The 22,595-nt window shown below is 37.5% G+C and overlaps 1 protein-coding gene and 1 non-coding gene across 3 annotated transcripts in view; both read right to left on the bottom strand.

The window, feature by feature from the left end:
• Positions 1 to 8,342: 8,342 nt before the first annotated feature.
• Positions 8,343 to 22,595, bottom strand: part of RSF1 (remodeling and spacing factor 1) — a 167,110-nt gene continuing 152,857 nt past the window's right edge. For both annotated transcript variants that reach the window (XM_060018209.1, XM_060018208.1), the window contains exons 12-16: positions 22,412 to 22,479; positions 20,770 to 20,977; positions 18,881 to 19,101; positions 16,416 to 16,604; positions 8,343 to 14,309 (exon numbers count right to left, since the gene is read on the bottom strand). In XM_060018209.1, coding sequence (XP_059874192.1) covers positions 13,741 to 14,309; positions 16,416 to 16,604; positions 18,881 to 19,101; positions 20,770 to 20,977; positions 22,412 to 22,479 — 1,255 coding nt within the window. In that variant the 3' untranslated portion in view covers positions 8,343 to 13,740. The remainder of the gene's footprint in view (positions 14,310 to 16,415; positions 16,605 to 18,880; positions 19,102 to 20,769; positions 20,978 to 22,411; positions 22,480 to 22,595) is intronic.
• Positions 16,711 to 16,783, bottom strand: TRNAG-UCC (transfer RNA glycine (anticodon UCC)). Its single transcript has one exon. It is a non-coding gene; the product is annotated as a tRNA-Gly (tRNA).

Raw genomic sequence — 22,595 nt, 5'->3', positions numbered from 1 at the left:
TAATCTTAATAGTAGCTAATGGTAACTGGGTGTTATGTGTCAGGCACTGTTCTAAGCACTTTACCCGTATTATTTCTTCATTTCCTCTTAGTGACAACGATGTGGCAAAGATGGAGTTGAAAGAAGGCGAACTAGTAGAAAGTATGTACCAGGAATAGATAGATCCTGAGATCCTGAGGCTTCCTTACTGACATGCGGACACATGGTGGCTGTCAGCTAGGCCCTCTGTGGGAACTATCAGCTGGAACACATTTACATAGCCTCTCCCTGTGGCCTGAGCTTCCTCACAGCACAGCAGCTGGGTTTCGAAGTTGAGTATCCCAAGAAATAGACTGATAGAAGCTGCATGGCCTCTTCTCACTTAGCCTTGGAAGTTACAGAGTGTAACCACAGGTAGGATATGCTGGATTTTTCATCTTTTTTTTTTTTTTAATGAGCTTTGTAGTACTATATATGCCTTGAACTGCTTGCATCCCTGTCTAAACATCTTGACTGCAGGTTTGGGACAGACTTTGAGGCAGAGGCATCCAACCAAACTGTGCCCAGATTAATGACCAACAGGAACTGTGAGATAATAGCTGCTGGGTTTTTGTTCGGTTTTGTTTTGTTTTTTATTGACCGCACCACGTGGCATTCGGAATTTTAGTTCCCTGACCAGGGATCTAACACGAGCCACCTGCAGTGGAAGTGCAGATTCTTAACCACTGGGCCATCAGGGAAGTCCCAAATAGCTGTTGTTTTAAGTCACTGAGTTTTGGGGTAAACACAGCAACAGATAATTAATACACTAACTAAAGAGAAGAGACAGAGAAAGAACCTTGAACAGTATTAGCCACTGTGCTGCTCCTTAAACACTTGACTTGGCAAGCTTATCCATGCCCATTATTTGAATTACCCTGTGTGAATGATTCCCAAATCTATATCTCCATCCCAGAATTGTCTCATGAACTACAGACATTTACACCCTACAGCCTACTAGACGTCTCCACTTGGAAGTTCCACAGGCACCTGTCATTCAACTTGTCAAAAATTGAACTTATAAAGTATGGACTTTGGGTGATAATGTGTTCATGTAGGTTCATCAGTGGTAACAAATGTACCACTCTGGTGGAGGATGTAGATAATGGGGGAGGCTATCATGAGTGGGAGGGAGGTATATGGGGATCTCTGTACCATCCCCTCAAACTTGTCGTGAACCTACAACTGCTCTAAAAGAATAAAGTCTTAATGAAAAATGTTGCATTTACGGGAGTTCCCTGGTAGCCTAGTGGTTAGGATTCCGGGCTTTCACTGCCGTGGCCCGGGTTCAATCCCTGGTTGGGTTACTAAGATTCTGCAACCAAAAAAAGCAAAAAAAAAAAGTTGAATTTACAATCTTCTCAATTCTGTTATTTCTTCAATGTCCTGTTTTATGAAAAAATACCACCTTCCATTTAGTTGCTCAGGTTAGAAACCTCGGACTTAGCCTTATTTCCTTCCTCTCTTTCACTCTTCATATCCAGTAATAATAACAATTATTATTATTATTATTATTTTAACAAGAAAATAGCAACTAACACTTACGGAGGGCTATGTGCTAGGTACTAACTGTTTTAGGCACTTTGTATGTATCAACTCATTTAATCTTCACAGCAACCCTAGGAAATAAATGCTGTCATTATTCCTATTTTACAAATAAGAAAACAAGTAAGAAGGTTGAACTTGTCCAAGGTCCATAGCCACCAAGTGGCAGAGTATGATTTAGAACCTAAGCTGCTGGGCAGCACAGCGTTCACCCTTCAACCACTACATTCTAATGCCTCCAATCAACCAAGTCCTGTCATTTCTTAACTCCTATCTCATGACCTGACCCCTCACTCTTCCTCCAGCCCACTTCAAGCCATGTCACCTCTTAAGTAAACTGTTGTAAGAGCCTCCAAATTGGTCTTCATTCAGTGAACCCAGAGGCCCCATAGTCTTTGGGATAAGAGATACAGGAAGGATTATAATCTTGTGTGGTAAGTGTGGTATTGAAGTCTGCACAGACCCAAGTGCCATGGGATTGCTCTGAATGAGAATCCAGAGAGAACTTCATGGAGACCTGGGACTTGAGAGTGAGGAGTTCAAAGACAGAGAAAGAAAAGAAGGAGTGGAGGTGATTCCACTCAATGGTACAAAAGAGGCATGTGATGCTTGAGAACTGCAAGAATTTGTGTGTGGCACATGATGGCATGGTGGGGCTACAAAGTAGGCAGGGACAATCTGGGAAGGGCTATGTACAGCAGGCCCTTGGCATTCATAGATAGCCTGCCACAAATTATCCCTCAAATCTGTAACAAGTTCTAAGACAGATGGGGAGGTGCTAAATGAGCCCAGGTGACATATCTTAGTGTATAGTATTAACATTTTAACTGTATTAAGTCTTCCAGTCCATGACATGGGATGTCTTACCATTTATCTGTGTCTTCTTTAATTACTTTCAGCAACATTTTGTAGTTTTCAGTGTACAAGTCTTTCACTTCTTTGGTTAAGTTTATTCCTAAGTAAAAGATTATTTGTATTTCTATACATTAGCAATGAACGACCTAAAAATAAAATTAAGAAAAACAATTCTATTTATAATACCATCAAAATGAATAAAATACATAGGAATATATTTAACAAAAGAAAACTACAAAACTTTCTTGAAAATTAAGGAAGACCTAAAATAAAAGGAAAGACATCTCATGTTCATTTATTAAAAGACTTACTATTGTTAAGAAACCAATATTCCCTCAAATGATCTGCAGATTAAAGGTAAGCCCTATCAAAATTCCAATTGCCTTTTTGACAGAAATTGATACACTGAACCTAAAATTCATATGAAAATTCAAGGTACCTAGAACAGTCAAAATAATCTTAAAAAAAAAAAGCCAAGTTGCAGGACTCACTTCTTGATTTCAAAACTTATTGCAAAGCTACAGTAATCAAAACTGTGTAGTAGTGTCATAAGTGGAATCAAATTGAGAGTCCAGAAGTAAACTCATACATTTTTGGTCAATTAAGTTTTGACAAGGATTCCAACATAATTCAATGGGGGAAAGGACAGTCTTTTCAATAAATGGTGCTGGTACAACTGGATAGCCACATGCAAATAAATGAATTTTGATCTTTACCTCACACCATATACAAAAATATCTCAGAATGAATCAAAGATCTAAACATAAACTTATAAAACTCTTACAAATATATAACATAAATCTTTGTAACATTGCATTAGGCAATGGTTTGAGGTAAAACATCTAAAGCACAAGCAAAGAAAACACCCAGAAAAAAATTGGATGTCATCAAAATGAAAAACCTTTGTGCATCAAAGGACAACATCAAGAAAGTAAAAATCTAACCTTCAGGGGCTTCTCTGGTGGCGCAGTGGTTGGGAGTCCACCTGCCGATGCAGGGGACGCGGGTTCGTGCCCCGGTCCGGGAGGATCCCACATGCCACGGAGCGGCTGGGCCCGTGAGCCATGGCCGCTAAGCCTGCGCGTCCAGAGCCTGTGCTCCGTGGTGGGAGAGGCCACAGCGGTGAGAGGCCCACGTACCGCAAGAAAAAAAGGGGGGAAAAAAAAAAACTAACCTGCAGAATCGGAGAAAATATTTGCAAACCATGTATTTGGTAGGGGTGTGGTATCCAGAATATATAAAGGACAGTCAACAATTTAAAAGACAGGTAACCCAATTTAAAAATGGACAAAGGATTTAAATAGATGTTTCTGAAAAGAAGATTTACAACTGGCCAGTAAGCACACGAAAAGATGTTCAACATCGTTAATCATCAGGGAAATGCACATCGAAACCACACTGAGAAACCACTTGATATCCACTAGGAGAGCTATAACAAAAAAAGACTGACAATAAGTGTTACTGATGTGGAGAAATAGGAACCTTCGTGCATTGCTAGTGGGAATGTAAAAAGATGCAGATGCTGTGTAAAAGAGTTTAGCAGTTCCTTAGAACTTGAAACAAAGAGTTACCATATAATCTAGTAATTCCATTCCTAGCTATGTACTTAACAGAATTGAAAACATATGTCCACACAAAAACTTGTACACAAACGTTTATTATTCCTAATAGCCCAAGAGTAGAAACAATCCAGTATCTCTCCACTGATGAATGGATATACATGATTTGGTATATCCATAGAATAGAATATTATTCATCCAAGAAAATGAAGTGCTGATTCATGCTAAAATATAGGTGAAATCATGAAAACATGCTAAATAAAAGAAGTTAGACACAAAAGGCCACATATTGTATAATTCCATTTATATCAAATGTCCAGAATAGGCAAATCCTTACAGACAGAAAGTAGATTACTGGTTGCCAGGGACGCGGGGGGAGGGATGGTGAGTGACTGCTAATGATATGGGGTTATTTTGGGGGGTGACAACCACCTTGTGAATATAGTAAAAACCACTGAATTGTACACTTTAAAATGGTGAACTTTATGGCTTGTGAATTATATCTCAATTTTAAAAACTAAGAAGAAAGATTTAAAAATAAAATTGACAAGAACATTTATTTTGGAAACCATTGCATAAGCACATCCAGACTATTAAAAGTGGCTGTGTCATGGAGAGGACAGTCATCCTGAAGGCTGCTTCCTAGCCTTCTCTCCCCTTCCAAAGTGCCTTCTCTGGTTGTGGGTCCCTGCCTTTCATCCTTGCCTCTTTGGCACTGTCCTGACTCTGCGTGTAGTACCTCCCAGTAAAATTTCAGCCTTGCCTTCTCAATCAGTCTGAATCTGAAGCCAACTTTCTGATTTTCTAGAACTGAGTCAGCTTGCTTCTCCTTGATGTTGGTAAGCCCTACTTAACCTCAAAATTCATCCTTAAAAAAAAAAAAAGATGCAATTACTGGCATCCCACTAGCAAGCAATAATGCCAAAGAGGAAAGAAAATGGACATTTCAAAAGAAAAACATGAAACAAGTGCAGGGAAAAGGGAGGACCCTCTCCCATATTGTAAATTTCAGCTTTCTAGAACAATTGTTCCTCATGATGGAGTTCAGGTATGTTCTTGAGAAGCCTGCTAGGGTCCTAGAGTTTCTCTTCGGAATTTCTGACATTTCAGTGAGAGTTTTCAAATATAGTTTAACATTTCTATAACCTATTTATTTTAAAGACTGGTTGTCAAGTAGGAAACAGATTGGATGGGAGACAGGATGACACTTGTTTTCCATGATAAGGGAGAGTTTTGTATCGAGAAAGTGAATATAGAGGGCTGGAGGTCAGAGAGAAATCAATGAGATGGGAAGACCCAGAGCAGGCAAGAGGGAAGGGGCCAGATCAAGGACACAGGCAGAGGGGATGTGGCAAAAAAAGAGGTGACATCTGTTCCTTGGAGACTGGAGAGAAGGACGGGTGCTCGAGTGTGGATAAAGTGGCTCTGAAATGGGCAAAGAGGAACAATAAGGAAGCTATACGTGACCTATATATACCATGAACTAGTAAGTTCCTAGTTGACTTTGCTTTGGGGATAACTTTATGTGTAAAACTAATGTTGCAAATATGAATTCACATTTCCTTAGAGTGGTTTTTTTTTCCATTTTAGACTTTTAGGACCTTAAAGAACTTATGTGAAGTGACTGAAGAATCAAAACGACACACAAGCATTCATCTCACCCAACATTTAATTGTTTCACTAGAAAGTTTTCACTACTTTTTATAATTCTACCGCTACTAAATGATCACAGTATAGTAGACCGATTCTCAGTTTTTAAAAGAAAAGAACTCTTTTACATTCTCTGGTCTCATAACCTGAAAGGGATGTGGGTCGACAGTCATGTTCTGGACCCCACTGTCAGCTCCAGAAAAGAGCTCTCTCAAGGCTGCCACAGCGCTGTCACCCTTAGCCTCCAACACAGCATCTCACTCGTATTTGACCAATTCAGTTTAAGTGAACATTTCAAATAAATCACTAAGAAGCACTGTAGCTGGTCATTGGTCTTGCCAGCATAGATCAGCTTTCACTCCACTAAGTGAAATTCTGATCCAAAAGTTCTTTACCTAAATAGTTTATCAATATTTTAAATCAGAATTGCAAATAATGAACTCCACTAGTTTGTTGGGGAAAAAAATGAGTTCGTTGTGCATCTTACTGTATTCCAAGAGTAAGGAAAATCTATCAAATCAACATTTGTAGATGAGAATTATACTCAGGATTGGAAGGGCCCCTTAAATGTCTAACCCCTTTTTATTTATTTTTATTTTTTTAACCCCTTTTAAAATGTGTTGATCTATTACAGTCCTGCAAATGGCAGTTCAACCTAAACCCAAACATCCCCTATTGGTGACAGTTCACATCCAAGTTATTAGAGAACTCTGTAAAAAAGAATTTCCATAGAATAAATAGAAAGCTTTTGCCTATGGCTTCTGCCCTCTGGCCTAGTTCTGTGGCTCCCACAGGGCCACACAGAACAAGTCCAAGGCCTCTTTAATGTGTCCGTTCTCCAGAGGCTAAAGATAGAAATCAAGAAAGCTTTCTAATATCTATAATTCACATCCTTGGCAAATAGCCTTAAACATTATTTTGGGGAAATTGATGCACTTGCAAATTTACTTTCTAGATAGTAAGGGAACAATTCATCTATTCCTGAGGTGATAAAAATTTTCAACCTTCATCAACTGTTATTGAAAATTCTTAACTTTCTATGTGCTACAAAGTTTAAAATAAACTAAGTTTGCAAACACATCATGCTAAATACATCAAATTATTTAATTTTTTTATTATCACAATTGACATATATTAAGTGAAAGAAATGACAGAAGTATTATAATAAAACATTTTGAAAGAAAATTTACACAATTAGGCCAATAGCCATCAAATAGCTTTGGGCCTATCTTAAAACACCAAGAGTTTTGATCAGACTATAGTGAGACACTGAACATTTCATTAACAAAAATATTGGCATGAGCCACAATGTATTCTGGTCGTCACTAACAAGGAATATTGTATTTAAACAACTATGCACTGCAATTCTAACACACTAGGTGTTCATACACTGCAGTTAACCCCTGAAGCTTTAAGCTACCAGGAATTCCTATATTTTCTATGCACAAAATTTACTTTGTGCATTATTGGAATCACATTTCCAGTTTTCAAATCTCTTCCCCCCCCCGATACATGCAGTATGTCATACGTGGCAGAGAGCATGCCAGCTTCTCCTGTTTAACTACTAGCACATTCCTTATTACCTCAAGAGTTTTATGCTAATCTTGGAGTTTCTGCTTTAGCTCTCATCTCCTAGAAACAAAATAAAGCATTCTGAGAACCTATTCCAGGAATAATTTTTTATGCATAGGAAAATAAAGCAATCCAAGAGGCATTCTGATTAAACACTCCCTGGATCCTAGCTACTACTTTAAAATTAAAATGAAAATCTAACATAAGCCATCTACAAATTCTTATCTGGAATTTGTATTCTTTGCCTGGAAATAAATGATTCCCAGGCTTCATTTCTGAATGGATGAGGAGAGCAAAGAAACTGACATCCTACATTAACTGACAATAGATACAGGTAACTTAGGTAGAAGTTTATGGATTTAATTCTTTACAAGAATACACTTGCGCTACAAAGGTGAGAAATTAGAATGGTAAATTATCAGATGGCAAAAAGTAATGGCACTTAAACAAAGGTGTCAATATAACTTATGGTAAAATGTGCCATATAAGGCTGCTAGAATCAGCAGATTTACAAGATTTCAAAATACTTTTTATCAAGTAAGAAGGGAATTGGAATTTGAACCTGATATCCCCTCCTGCCATGCCTCCAGCAGACAAATATTCCTGTGGAATTAAGTCTACTGAATTGAGTCTACAAGAACCAAATCAAACAATTCTAGTTTCTCCTTCTTTTACAGATTGAAAAGAAACCAAGCTCTGTTCCACTCCCAACCCCCCCATCCCAGCACAGGACACATCCTTTCAAGGTGTATACAAAACCTCCTGGCATGTTTGGGCAAGCTATAATTCAGATACCATTATCAAGACTCTACTTTGATACGAGAACAAAACATCAGACCAACGTTGAGAATAGTTAGTTAGGCATCACGAAAATCACGCACTTAAAGAATATGCTGCTAACTGCCAAATTTGGGCCATTATAGCTGTTCTTCAATTGAAAATTTACACTAATATAAACTAGATCTGTGTATATATGTCTACATGTGTGTATATGTGCGTATGTGTGTGTGTGTAATTTTCATGCAATGATCTTAAAGCTTTGGAGACAGGGTTATTAGCCTAATTTCAAGGCTTGTCCATATAGCAGTACTGATGTGCACCAACTCTGCTAAAGGGCAGGATAATGAAAAAGACCATGGCACAAATTTTTAAACAATTTTAGGTTTAATTACATAATGCACCTGTAGATGTTCTAGCATAAACACAATTGTAAAAATCTACATCCTATTTTAGGGTATTTTTCCACCTCCCCTCCCTTAAAAGCTGTACATTTATAAAAAAATGTGACTCTCAAGCAAAATAAACTTTTTTTTTTTTTTGCAACATACAAAATAAGTTAAATGATTCAGAAGGTCTTGAGCCATTAAGTTTCCCAATGATTGTGTTCTGGGCCATTCATAAGCACGACATGCAGCTAGCTCCTGGTCTAAGAACAGAACTCATAAATACATGTCAAACAAAATCCCAAACACTTGAATTATATTTCTTTAGAAACTGATGAAAGTCAAGAAAATATATAGTTAGGGTTAACAATTCCATTCTTAACTTACATCATCCAGTGGCAAAATGAACAAGGCAGGTCACTCAGTCCCTAGTGCATTTTCTAGCTTGTACCGGTTTGGCAAAAAACACAAATGTAGTTCCTTTAAAAATGTTTTTTCTCATTCAAAATGTCTAAGGAGCTTAATGAATAAATTTCTACTTGTCCAATAATTTGTTATGCCCTCTCATATAACTTATGCATAGGATAGACATCTTAGTTATTAAAATAAAAATCTTTAACTGAAATCACTACAATGTGTCAGAATTGGGTTTGCAGCATTTCCCAGAGCAAAATGGTATAAACATAAAATGAAAAAAAATTGAGCTTACGTGACAAAAATGAAAAAATTCACTAATGGAATCATATCCTAATCAATTTCCGAGAGGGTTTATATGAATTTTTAAAAAGTGTCAAGTGTACCATCTAGAGTAGCTATATACCAAGAGCACTACATTTTTGCTTATTAATGACTGCTTGCTTGCTGGAGAATGACAATCTTCAATATACGTTACATAGTTACTTAGCAATTCTTGGCACTCAAAATGTTAATGATAATTTAAGAGTGAAATATTTTGAAAACAAATTATTAAGTATACACATAACAAAATAACTCAGTTTAAATACATTGATAGCAAAGGGTCTTGTCTTTCAGGATTGGTATAAAAACAATGAAGTAAATCAGCAGTTAGCTTGCCACTTCCAAGGTAGGTTTACAGGTACAAACTGGGAATGGTGGATAAAATAGGAATGGAATTTATTCTAAGAAAGTTTAATAACAGATATTAAGCAGAGGACTAGGTAGATACAGAAGGTATGCAGTCTTGGCATTCTTGCTTCTTGGGAGAACCAGGATGTTAAACCAAGAAGAGGAACTTCACTATTTTTCTCTAGGCTTTGTGTAATTAAATGATGTTCATAATTTCACATCAGTTACAATTATGTCTTATTTTTTATAGTGTCAAATAATTTCAAAGGGTTCATTTTTATTTCTTCTAACATCTAAGATATGTATATACATATTAATTTATATATATATATACACACATACATATATATGTTTATTCCATTTAAAAAAAGATCTGGGTCTTTGAATACTTGTCCTATCACTGTGAGGCAATGCCATGAATCAGGGACCTGTTTGTTCCACTGTGTTGGTGAAGGGCAGTTCACAACTTTTTCTGAATATTAAACTTGTAAATTCATTAGGTTCCTTTCAATTGTATGGTAGAACTAGCGAACGGTTAACATCTCTTATCCCCACGAACATAAGCTAAAAAGGCATTCCTTGTGACAGAGGAAATTCCATCAGTCCCACTTAAAAATAGCTAACATTTCCCCACCTTTTAAACTCTAAATAACAGTAAACACCTACATTTTTCTTAATATATGTTCTTTGCCCAAATGCATATTATGGGATGGGTTCTATCAACCAAAAAGTAAAAACTGGAGTTTGTAATGTCCTGTTAATTTATTTAAAAATCTTTTTTTCAACAACTTCTTTAGCATTTGAAGTCCTTGATTCTTTGGTAGATCATTAAAAAAAAATTATCAGTAGACATGAATTTATTCTAAATGAAACTCCTTTTAATTCTCGGAATCTGCAACCTTGACCAACTGGAAAAAGATGTGTCAAGGAAACCTGACCTCAATAAATCAGGTATATTCTTGAGAATGTCGCTGCCGTCATTCTCTAGTAATGTGCCAACAACAGAAAACGTTTACACGAAACACTATTTCATCAGCACAAGTCTACAAAACCAAAACATGTTATTTTCAGTCTCAGTTCTTTTCACGTATTTTAATTCAAAGTTTCTGCTTTGTGAAAATTTGTCTAGTTTTCAAACCTTTACAGAAACTGCAAACTAAATATTCTGAGTACTAAACTACATCTCCCCTTAATATATTTGCTATAGACTGTGGAGTTTGATACTGGGAGTCCAATTTGTATTTCCAAAAAGGGGGTTTAAAGTATTAAAGGACTCTATTACATGGCAGCTATTGGGAGCCTAAATCCATGGTTAGTACTCTAATTACAAGGATCCAAAATGTTCTAAACTCTAGATGAACTGCTGCTTTCCTATACTCTGTCCAGTTCCTAATGACTGAATTATGTCTTTGGAAATAGAAAATTCACTTTTTCCTACATTTTGTTCTTTTTAAACTTCTTCAAAGCATGTTCAGAGTTAGTATTTCAGCAACCACAGACTCTTTGAGGGACTGAATCTAAACACCAAGCAGCAGAATTGTTTTTGAACTGTTCAACATTTAATCAGCCATAATTAACCTACCTGCATGATAGCAATTTGTAACTATCAGGTGCTTAGATTGCACTCTTTGTAGATGAAGCATAGTTAACTGGTTTAATCAGAATGTGAAGGGAATTCAAAGGGAAACACTATCAAGTTCACAAACACTGAATTCAAGTTTGGTAAATAACAGGCAGCAAAAATGGTATCAATGTCAGTGGGACATTTGCTAAATAGAATACTCAGTCCTTACTAAGATAAAAATTACCTTTTGCTCTCTATAGCAGAAGAGTAAAAAGAACTCCTTATTTCACATTAGGCATCCTGTAAAATAAATAATCTACCCATTTAATACTACTTCTTGTCATTTGCTTAACTGAAGAAAACTAATAGGCTGAAGCAGAAGCTGGTGTGTCCAGAGGTAGAGAGAGGGTACATGGGAGTTTCTGCACCTTAGTGGCTTTACCCAGCGGGACTAAAATGGTAGCGGGAGACTGGGGGCAGGATAGGCCACCTGCTCATTCTAACCACTTACCTTGCATTAATAGGAATCCTTCTATTGCCTGCCTGTTTTAGATAGTTAAAAAGGCCAACATTCTTAACTGACTTTCAAATAAACGAAACACACCTAGCCAGAAAGCAGGCTTGGTAAGTGAATGTGGCTCCTTACATAGCCCTACTTACTGTCTGTGAATGTAAGCCCTTCCCTCCCTTCTGGTGGAACACTGTCTCAAAATAAAAATCACAACTTGCTTGGAACCACATGCTATTGGTGCATCCTATTTTTAGGCTGCTTTCATTCTTTTATTTTTTATACAGATACATATACACTGCTAGAATCAAAGCAAAAATATCAATGGGTAGGTACTACAGAACTAAAGTGAAACAAAACAAAGAAAACCAAGAACCAACAAGTGAAAAACAACAGCTATAAACTTTCAAGGCCAAAAGATAAGATTTAAGGGCAACACCTGTGGAGAGAGGAAAAGGAGTATAAAGTTTCTAGAGAGGTATTTATAATGCAAGTCTAATGCCAGCTTTTTAATAATAAAAAAGAGAAGTGCTTTACTACACACTGACTAGCACATATAATGCTTAATTTGGAAAGAAAAATTAATGAAGTTCCTTGGGCCAGCAGCAGATATGGTGTGTCCATTGCCGGCAACAGACACAGCACTGGAACAGAAAACCCAATCCCAGGGCAAAAGTATTCACAGAAATAATGGCTGAAGGTTTCAGAATTTGACAGGCAAGGTTTAATCACAAGTGCTACACTTTGTACAATGTTATTTATGGCTCTGCCTGAAATTTTACAGCTGTAACAGAAACTAAGACAAGTTCATATTTTAGTGTCAATTACATGTGTTAGATATTTAGTTAGTTACAAACCCCTTTTTTCTTGAAACAAAGGGCTTTATCTTTCTTTAAAGTGTTGAGATGTTTGAAAAGGATGTCATACCTATTAAGTACATTGGCGGTTTTCAATCAATTCTATATTGGTCGTGTGACTATTAATGAATTTTAATAGAAGTCTAATGGCCAAAGGCCAAAACTACATTCAAACCCTGCTAATATATCCAGGCAGATAGGAAATTTCAACACACACACACACACACACACACACACACACACACACACACACACACAAACTCAAACTAAAAACCTCCCAAAGGAACTGCTTTGTTTGTAGACTTCAATTTGAAGTAGATACTAAGGGCAAGAATAGACCAGTTAAAATTCACCTGAAAATCCTTTCCCCTTCTACAAATGTGCTAAAATACTGCGGTCAGCTTAGCATCCATCTCTTCATGTATGTTATGTATAGATGTACTTGTTTTAAAATGATATTTCAGATATTTAAATATTAAGTGGCCAGAAGACAAGAGTTACACTATCTGCAAAGTTTACAGTCCACCCGGTCCTTATGAAAGACCACACTCATTTCACTAATAATTCTCCATGACAGCATATTAAAGGCCACCTCATCACCACTGCATAAAGCTGGTTTAAAAAATTTTTTACTAGCACAATCTGGTTGTCAAAGCTTCATTATACATTTTACTGTACAAATGCTTTTCAGATGATGTTTTTTTTTAAACAACAAACTCCGCTATAAGAGAAACTTAGGTTAGAGTTTTTTACGATGGTACTTTTTCAGTCTCTTTATTAAGTGTGGTTATCTCCAATAGTAAACAAGCTGATTTCATGAATGCTGTTACTAAATGACTTATGTATGATGTTATCTACAACTCTCAAACTGCAATAATACAGACTTGAACTTTTAAGCAGTTTGTTAATCATCATCTATGCCATGAATGTTTAAATATAATATATATTTAATATGAAAAAGCTAAAGCACAAGTGCTTTCTCCCACCCCTAATTCTGTTTTTGGGCCCTCACAGATTCGGAATGCATTCTTATCCACCCTTTTCACAAAGTCAGGAGAGCTCAGGAAATATAAAGTCAAAAATATACAAATCTTTGTTGTTACAATAAGATTTTTTTCCCACGACTGAAATTACCAAGGACCATGAACTTGGAAAAAGAAAATCAAAAGGAATTTACAGCAATTTATCTTCAAAGTTCAAAACTGGTCACTTCACAGAAAGACTTCAAGGTCTGTTGAAATTTTTCTTCTAAAAAGTCATTCTGTAGTGGAGTTTTCTAGGAAAAATAAAACAGCTTTTAATAACTGGCCCGCTGGTGTGAGAGCTACCGTGGAATAAATTAGCACAAAAATGGAAAAAAGTCTTATAACTGTTCACTGTTACAGACATAATCAACAAGGTCAGTCACTCTCAAAAGCTCATCTTCCTCCTCTTCTGGTGCCCCTGCCTCCTGCCCACCACTTGTCCCATTGGGGGCCAGGCTTGCACTGGTTGTGCTGTTGTCCTTGGGGGTCTGAGGCTTCTCAGTTGGCTTGCCAATCAAGTTCTCAATGGCTTTGCCAGGACTCTGTCCATTGGTGGAAGGTAAGTCCACTAAGCTATAGTCCAAAGGGCTCCCCACCTTGCCTACATTTTCAAAGTCCTCTTCCTCATCACTGTCTATCCGATAGGGCTTTTTGGTGCTCTCTTGTTCTGAGGGCAGAACCCTGGGCTGGCTGTCATGGGCAGGCTGATCTGCATCTCCATGAGCATTGTCACAACTCTCCTCTTCGTCTGTCTCGATCCGGTGTAGCCGTTTTCGGGATGGTTTACCTTCCTCTTCCTCCTCATCTGCTTCTGAATACTCATCTGTGCTTCGACCCCGCTTTCGAACTGACCGCTTTGATTCTTTAGCTAGCTCATCATCTTCAGAATTCTTGGATATATAGCTCTCTAGAATAAACAGCACATTTAAGCCATTGGCACAGTTAACCATTAACAGAGCTAAGTAATTCTCCTTTAACAGATTTAAGTAATTCTCCTTTTCCTCCCCATATTCATCCCATGTCCTGCTTTCAGACTTGCTTGTACATAACTATTTCCCTTCAATAACTGGCCTTATTTCTCTCTCCTCTCAGTCCCACAACAATGCCCAATGTGATTCACAGTATACTTTGCCCGTGATTTTAGGAAAGAGCAGAATCCTTAAATTAAATGAAGATAGGCTGGTCACAAACTAAGCAACTCCTTCCCACTAGCCCTCAAATTAGGGAGTCATGTAAACATACTGATAAGGAAAGAAACTAAGCACCCAATTCAGGACATCTGAAATACTGCGCTAACTCTTATTCCATGTTATTCAATGTCCTTGGTGGTCCTTAAACGTCTTCTCTTGTTTATACTTGACTCACCTGGTCTCATCGCTTTGCATACCATCCATATGCCAATGACTCTCACATTTGTTTTAGGCAACCAATCCATAGGTTCCAGACTCATGTGTCAAACTGCCTGCTCAACATCTATGCCTGGATTTCTAAACAGGCAGGACCAAGCTCCTAAACTTCTTCCTCAAACCTGCGCCATTCTGGTCTCCACCATCTTAGTTATTGGCAACTCTATTCTTCCAATCGCTCAGTCATCCGTGATTCCTTTCTTTCTCCCATCTAAGCCAGTAGTAAATCCTATGGGTCTACTTTCAAAGTATATCCATAATTTGACTGCTTGTCACCCCTTTACTGCTACTGCTCTAGTCTCACCCACCATTATCATCGCCTGGCCTATTTCAATGGCCTCCCAACTAGATTCCTAGATTTCCTCCCTGTCCCCTTCAATGTACTCATAATACAGATACCATAGCAAATTAAAATGTAAGTCAGATCATATCACTCCTCTGCTCAAAATCCTCCAATTATTTCTCATCTCACACAGAATAAATTCCAAAGTCTATACAATGGTTTACTGTACTATCTAATATGGTACCCACTAATCACATGTGGGTATCAACATTTTTCTCAGGTCTTTACTAAAATGTTGTCTTCTGAGTGAGGCATTCCTTTGGTACCCTATCTGAAATTTCACCTACGCTCCTTTTCTCCTTTACTTTTCTCCGTAGCATTTATCTCCACCTAATATATCATATATTCTGCTTATTTATCATGTTTATTGTCTCTCTTCCCCCAACTAAAGTAAGAGTTACATGACAGAGTTATATGTTTTTGGTTATTCTTTTCACTCTTCTATTCCCAGGGCCATGGACAGTGACTAGTTCAGTAAGTATTTATTTTTAATAGTTGAATTAATGAAGTTATATCTGTCTTTAATGACACATGAAGATAAATATACATTCACCCAGATGTTTACCTCCCTCCTTTAATCTCCCATATCCAAACATTTTTTTCCCATGCTCTCCTGGCTTGGGCTCAAACTTAAATGACAAGGATCTATGAAAGCAAATAATCTTCAAAACAGACCATAAACAATGGAGAATTAAATATATAAAAAAGAAATGGGGGAAGGTAAGGGTTAGACTCATTTAAAATGAACTTGGGAAGAACTCTGGAATAACTACAAAGACTAAACGGATATCACAAGTTCATATTTTAGATCTTTTTCTGTACTTCTGGTATGGGACACAGCTAAAGCTATTAAGAAATAAAAGTTTACCAACTAAAGCTCACTGTTATGGTGGAGAGAGACAGTAGGCACCCTTGGTTTGGAACTGTTCAGGTATTCAGGACATAGGAGGTTATTTCAAAATGAGGGCCGTAAATAATAAGGGAGCAGAAGAAATCTTGTTCAGATCATAATTTTCTGATACTCTTCTAGTTTCAATGAAGAATTTAATTATTACAATGAAGACCTTAAAAGTTAGTATCTTATCAAGTATCAGTTATTTAAACTATAAGTTGACCAGGCATAAAGTAAAGGGTTTTGTCTCAAAGATATTACAGGTTATATTAAATTTCTAAGAAATGGTACAGAATCATCATCCTGAGTTCACGTTATAATTTGTACTGCTGCCTTGTCCAAACTTCTGTAAACTGGAGAGCTATTCCTTACCTTCACTCTCTGAGCTGGAAAGCCTACGCTTGTGAACTCGTCTGATTTCTTTACCACGTCGTAAACTCTTCTGGGAACCATCACTTTCTGAATCTTCTTTGTAGTTAATTTGTCTTTTCTGGTTCCTCCTTGACCGCCTTCGACGAGTTTCTACAAAATCATCACTAAAACCATCACTAAAATCACTTTCTGTTAAAAAAAAAAAAAAAAAAAGAGAGAAAGGAAAAAGAAATCAAGCACATTTTTTTAAAAAAAATTTATTTCTGGCCGTGCCATGCAGCACATGGGATCTTAATTCCCTGCCCAGGGATTGAACCTGGGACTCCTGCATTGGAAGTGCAGAGTCTTAACCACTGGGCCAGCAGGGAAGTCCCATCAAGTACAAATTTTAATTCCACTAAATAGAAAAGTAGTTAGCTTAGGTTATAAAAATATAAAGCTATTAGGCAGAGTTCAGTCATAACTTTTAAATGAACAGTAACTTTCATGTCTCTCATTTTCTTCTTAATAATATGAGTACATCTGGGGGGGCTTTAATGCCAAACCTCACAGATGTATCCTATTAGCAGTCAATCCTCAAGATTAAAAAATGTTTTACAGGGAATTCCCTGGCGGTTCAGTGGTTAGAACTCTGCACTCTCACTGCCAAGGGCCTGGGTTCAACGCCTGGTGGGGGAACTGAGATCCTGCGGTGCGGCCAAAACAAACAAACAAAAAAAACAAACCCTTTTTACATAATCCTTATCTCATATAACCTAAAGCTACCCAGTGAGCTGCATGGCTGCCACAACTGCTCTTCTTGGTGGATAGTTACTATTTTGCCTCATGATAATCTGCTGTTTCTATATATATGTAGCTGTATGGCTACAGTCATAGCTTCACAATGTACTGCAGAGGTTAAACTTTCTAACCACAAAAAACTGATGAGCCTGTTTCAAATAAGTACAGAACTGGAGTTATATTTTTGCCTTTTTTCCACACGGAATTAAAATCTGCTAAATACAGCTCATGGGACTACTTTAACTTTCAAAGCACTGCTAAATAGCACTATTCTTGTCATGTCACCTCTGATCAATAAACCAAAGTCACACTATGGCATTGTGTCAGAGCAGTTTTTCAGGAATGCTAGCAAATTCCACTGAATCATCATATCTAGCTTTGTTTTCTAATGGATTTCAAATATTTCAAAACAGCTAGCCAGTAGTTTAAAGGGGTCCCCACTGGCCAAATCTAGGGCAAAGTGTATCAAAATAGTGATGGTAACATATCATATCCACCGACTGAAATAAGAATCTGTAAGTCCACACTGATACAAAGAAATAAATATATAGGGGAGAAGAGAAAGCTCTTCCTTACAGAACACCAAGTATTAAATATAAAAGGAAGGAAGGAGTTAGAAAACTCATGAATAAATGCTAAAGCTAGTGGGTGAAACATCTGATAAGGAACAGGATATTTACAGTCTCAAAATATCTTCCTATGAATTATTTATTAATTACAAAGGGAAAATAATAGAGAGACCTGGAGGACATACATTAACTCTGTGATATTCTTGCCAAAAATGTGTAACTAGAATCTAATCACAAGGATACAAAAACACAAATTAGGTATGTTTTACAAAATAACTAGTGTGTATTTTTCAAAAATGCTACAGTCAACAAAGTTTGAGGAATATTACAGATTAAAGGAGACTAAAGAGACATGAATAAATGCAATATGTAATCCTGAACTATATACTTGACCAGGAAAAGATGTTTATATAAAGGACAATATTGGGACACCTGATAAAATTTGAATGTGTACTGTTGATTAGATAATAGTATTTTATCAATAAAATTCCTGATTCTGATATTGTTCTGTAGTTACGTAGAACTCCACAAGCCTGGCCCAAGTTGGGGATATAATACTCCTGTCTGTGGCACTTCCTCAGTAAGACGACAGCTACCTATCTGCTAATCCCATAAAGCATTCCTATCTGTTCTTTTACCTGCTGTGCCTCTCACTATTTATTTAGATAATAGAGATAAGCATAAGCTATAATAACGTCAACCACTGATAATTTATAAAAACTAACAATCATAATCACTGATCATGATGTAAATGTTAGAGATAATTGGTGATCTTTCTCTAATAGCTAGACATCTGAGAAAAATGTTCTCAGATTAAGAATGATTCCCAAGAAACACTATGAAGGTAAAGTCTAGGCATGGAAACACTTGGCACCAAAAGGATTCATCACAATCCTAAATGAGTCTGGCATGAAGTTAACATATCCATCTGCATCTACCTTCTCAGATGTGCTTTATGTGAAAGATTTAATTAGTGGTGAATCATAAGAATAGAACTCAAAGTTTCATCAGAAAGCTTATATTACAATTGAATGGAATTTTATTTTAAGAAATCTTAATTCCAGAAGTCATAAGAATTTACTGACTTGGTGAGATGTGGATACAAATTATTTTTACCAGAATCTCTACTATTCTCCTCAGATTCCTCCTCTTCATCATCATCGGAGTACTTTTTCTTTGGAGTCTTTCTCCGCAAACGCCTGCTTTGCCTCATTGGCCGGGAGGGATGTCGCCTTAGTCTTCGGCTACAGAAATCAGTGTCGCTGTCATCATTAGATGGTGGGTCTTCTTCACTTTCATCTGGGTTCTCATCAGATACTACAAACTCATCTTGAGATCTGTCCAAGAGAAACCAAATGAATTATGATGGTACACTTAAAACCGTGAACCCGTTTTTGAGTTCTGAGTTCAGATTCTAACAAGTCCAGTGAATTATTAAGTAACGTTTAATGTAAAATATCCAGTTAACTGTATCAGTTTCCCTGTTTATAAAATGAAGAGATGTTTTGCCCCCTCTCCTTTTTTTTGAAGGAGTTATGAACATGAATGGATGCTAATTTTTGTACGTAAATTGCTTTGGCCTCTTGGGAAGTCCTCCACATACCTCAAATTCAACATGCCCAAAAGTGACCTCATTACTTCCTAACCTACTCCTCTCTTCGGTTCCCTAGCCTGGTATTTGGTACTGTCACCCATCCAGTATTCAAAGCAGAAACATGGTATTTATCCTAATTTCTTTCTCCCTTTTCATTTCTCACATCTAATCAAGGACTAATTCCTCCCGAGTCTATCGCATAAAGATAATATCTCAAACCTGATACCTCTTCTCAGTTCAGGCTCTCATATCCCATCTAAACTACTACAGCAATTCCCCAAAGTCTCTTTAATCTCTACACTCATTTCCCCTCAGTAAATCCTCCGAACGAATGCCAGGATGAATCTTTCTAAAACATAAACCTCATATTAGTCTGGTATTTAAAACCATTCAGTGGGTTTTCATCATCTTCAGGAAAGAGTCCAAATTCTTATGCATGACAAACAAAATACTCCATCATCTGGTTCCTTTTTATGTCTTGGCCACATTTCCAGCAGGGCACTTTCCGCTGCTTCCTCAATTCTTCTTATCCTGACACACCAGGAGTTTCCTAAATATTCTATGACGTTTTATGCCTGGCTGCCCTGGACAGGATTTCTCTGCTTAGAATACCTTCTTTCCTTCACTGCTTCTAATCTCAAATTCATCAATCTGCCCAATTCATTCTTCACATTTCAGATAAAGCTTTATTTCTACTCTGAGGCTTTCCTTGACCTCCCTGGATTGATCTGGCCCTTCTCTGTACCCTGACTTACGTTTTAGTAGCAATCATGCAGCATGACTTTTTTGTGGTTTATATGTTTGTTTCCTCCACTAAACAATGAGAGGAGAAACTCTGTGGTATTCTTTCCATACCTGTTCTGCAGGGAAGCCTTTCCTGATCTTCCATACTGAATTACTTGCCCCAACCCAAACCCCTATGGGTCACAAGAGAATAGTTTCTAAATACTCATACCTGTCCACTTCTCACATTTGACTGGGAACCTCTCATGGTCATGGTGGCAGAAGGTGACACAGAGGTACACCACAAATGAACGCTAACTGCTGTTCATGAAATTTAAATACAATGTTGAATATTAAACCAACAAGCATAGGGACTTCCCTTCCCTGGTCCAGTGGTTAAGACTCGGCACACCCAATGCAGGGGGCACGGGTTCGATCCCTAGTTGGGGAACTAAGATCCCACATGCTGCATCGTGTGGGCCACCCCCAAAAAACAAACAACCCATAAAACTTCGTTTTAATCTAGAAAGAACCAAAATCAGCATCGCTGAATTTGTTTAAAGTATACTGAAAACAGATTGTCTATGTGCATGAAGAACAAAAGCTCCATCAGAGCAGGGCCGAGCTTATCTGGTAGGCCTGTTCAAGCCTGGATGTAGAGAATGGGATCTACTGACAGACCACGCACCCATCACTGATCTTGAATTCATCCTCACTCTCTTCTTCATCCAGGTTGCTGTCACTGTCCAGATCATTTAGTCGCCGGCGTTTCTTCCGGCGAGCAGCAGCTGCCCTCTGGGGTCGTTTATTTTCTTTTCTTTCTTCATCCAAAATAGTAGAGATATCTTTTCCACGGTGGCCAGTGATAGTGGAGATATCTTTTCCTCGGCCAACTCCTGAGTCCAGGGGGCAGGGTGTAGGGCAGGTGAGGGGAAGAGAGGGAGGGAGAGAGAGAGACAAGTATATGTTTATTAAAAGCTTCCCTTTAATATCTACAGATTGTCCTTAGCAGATTTTCATTCGATTTCTTTATTTTCTTCCTACAGATATGCAATTTTCTCACATCTTTAGCTGACAGAGCTCTCTTTTGTTTATCCTACTAAATAGAAGTTTACTATGTAGAGAACTTGCTTCTTCAAAAATTTTGGTATGATTCATGTACCATAATATTCACCCTTTTAAAGTGTATAATTCATAGGTTTTTAGTATAGTCACAAAGTTGTGCAACCATCACCACTAATTCCAGAGCATTTTTATCACCCCAAAAAGAAACCTCATACCTATCAGCAGTCACTCAAGAATCTCTTCTTGGGGCTTACCTGGTGGTGCAGTGGTTGAGAATCTGTCTGCTAATGCAGGGGACGCGGGTTCGAGCCCTGGTCTGGGAAGATCCCACATGCCACAGAGCAACTAGGTCCGTGAGCCACAACTACTGAGCCTGTGTGTCTGGAGCCTGTGCTCCGCAACAAGAGCGGCCGCAATAGTGAGAGGCCTGGGCACCGCAATGAAGAGTGGCCCCCCTTGCCACAACTAGAGAAAGCCCTCGCACAGAAATGAAGACCCAACACAGCAAAAAGTAAAAAATAAATTAAAAAAAAAAAAAAAAAAAAGAATCTCTTCTTGAAAGCTGTCTTTTGGATGTGGCTTTAGAAAGAGGCCAATCCATTTTTAAATTTTTTTTTAAACTGTGTTTGCAGGGCAGAGGAAGTGAGAATTTAGCAGCAAAGATATACATAAGGCACACATGTCTGGAAAAGCTAGTGACTTCTTCAGTTTTACTACAAACAGCCTACTTATTATTAATCCTTTCTAGAGCTTTCATAAAAACACTGGAGCACTGGTGATTTCCTACATAGCTCTTTAATTAAATTATCTTCAAATTCTTCTATTTTAATGTCACCCATTAAGGACTATGAAATTAATAAATTGATTTTTAATTTAAAGCAATCATTTAGATTCTGATTATCCATAATTTTTGTGACTTTGTAGCAGCAGTGATCTAAAAATGGAAAGACAACAGCAAAGTTTTCTGTTTGGAAGCAGAAGAAAATTTTTTAATCTAGGGAAGAACATTTAACCTAGGGAGGAACATTTATGTTTCATATCAGATTACAAAATAATACTACTTTTAACATAATTAGAAGCTCTGAGTCTATACATTGACACCGTGTCCAGAGATTATTTTCAGTCTCAGACAGTTAACATCAGTAGTGATCGTGATACATACTGAGGAGAATAAGAAAATATGCTTGCTCACTGCTTCTAATCAGGGCATTTTAGTTAACATATTGGCCGAGTCAGATGAAAAAGAGAGAATGATAAACACATACCTCCTCCATCAGCCTCTTTAATATCATCTTCTATAGCTTCATCAATTGCTTCGTCAAACTCATCAAATCTAAAATACATACAACAATCACATTACAGCCTGTCCTGGCATATGGGTTAGGAAAATTGCCTCTGAAGTGAAAAAGGGCTGAATGTGAAACTGCTCTCTGCTACTTTGGGGCTGTG

The sequence above is a fragment of the Delphinus delphis genome, chromosome 8 (genome assembly GCF_949987515.2).
Source record: "Delphinus delphis chromosome 8, mDelDel1.2, whole genome shotgun sequence".
Classification (NCBI taxonomy): Eukaryota; Metazoa; Chordata; class Mammalia; order Artiodactyla; family Delphinidae; genus Delphinus; species Delphinus delphis.
The sequence above is the reverse complement of the archived record's forward strand: the minus strand, read 5'-3'. Positions and strand labels throughout refer to the sequence as shown.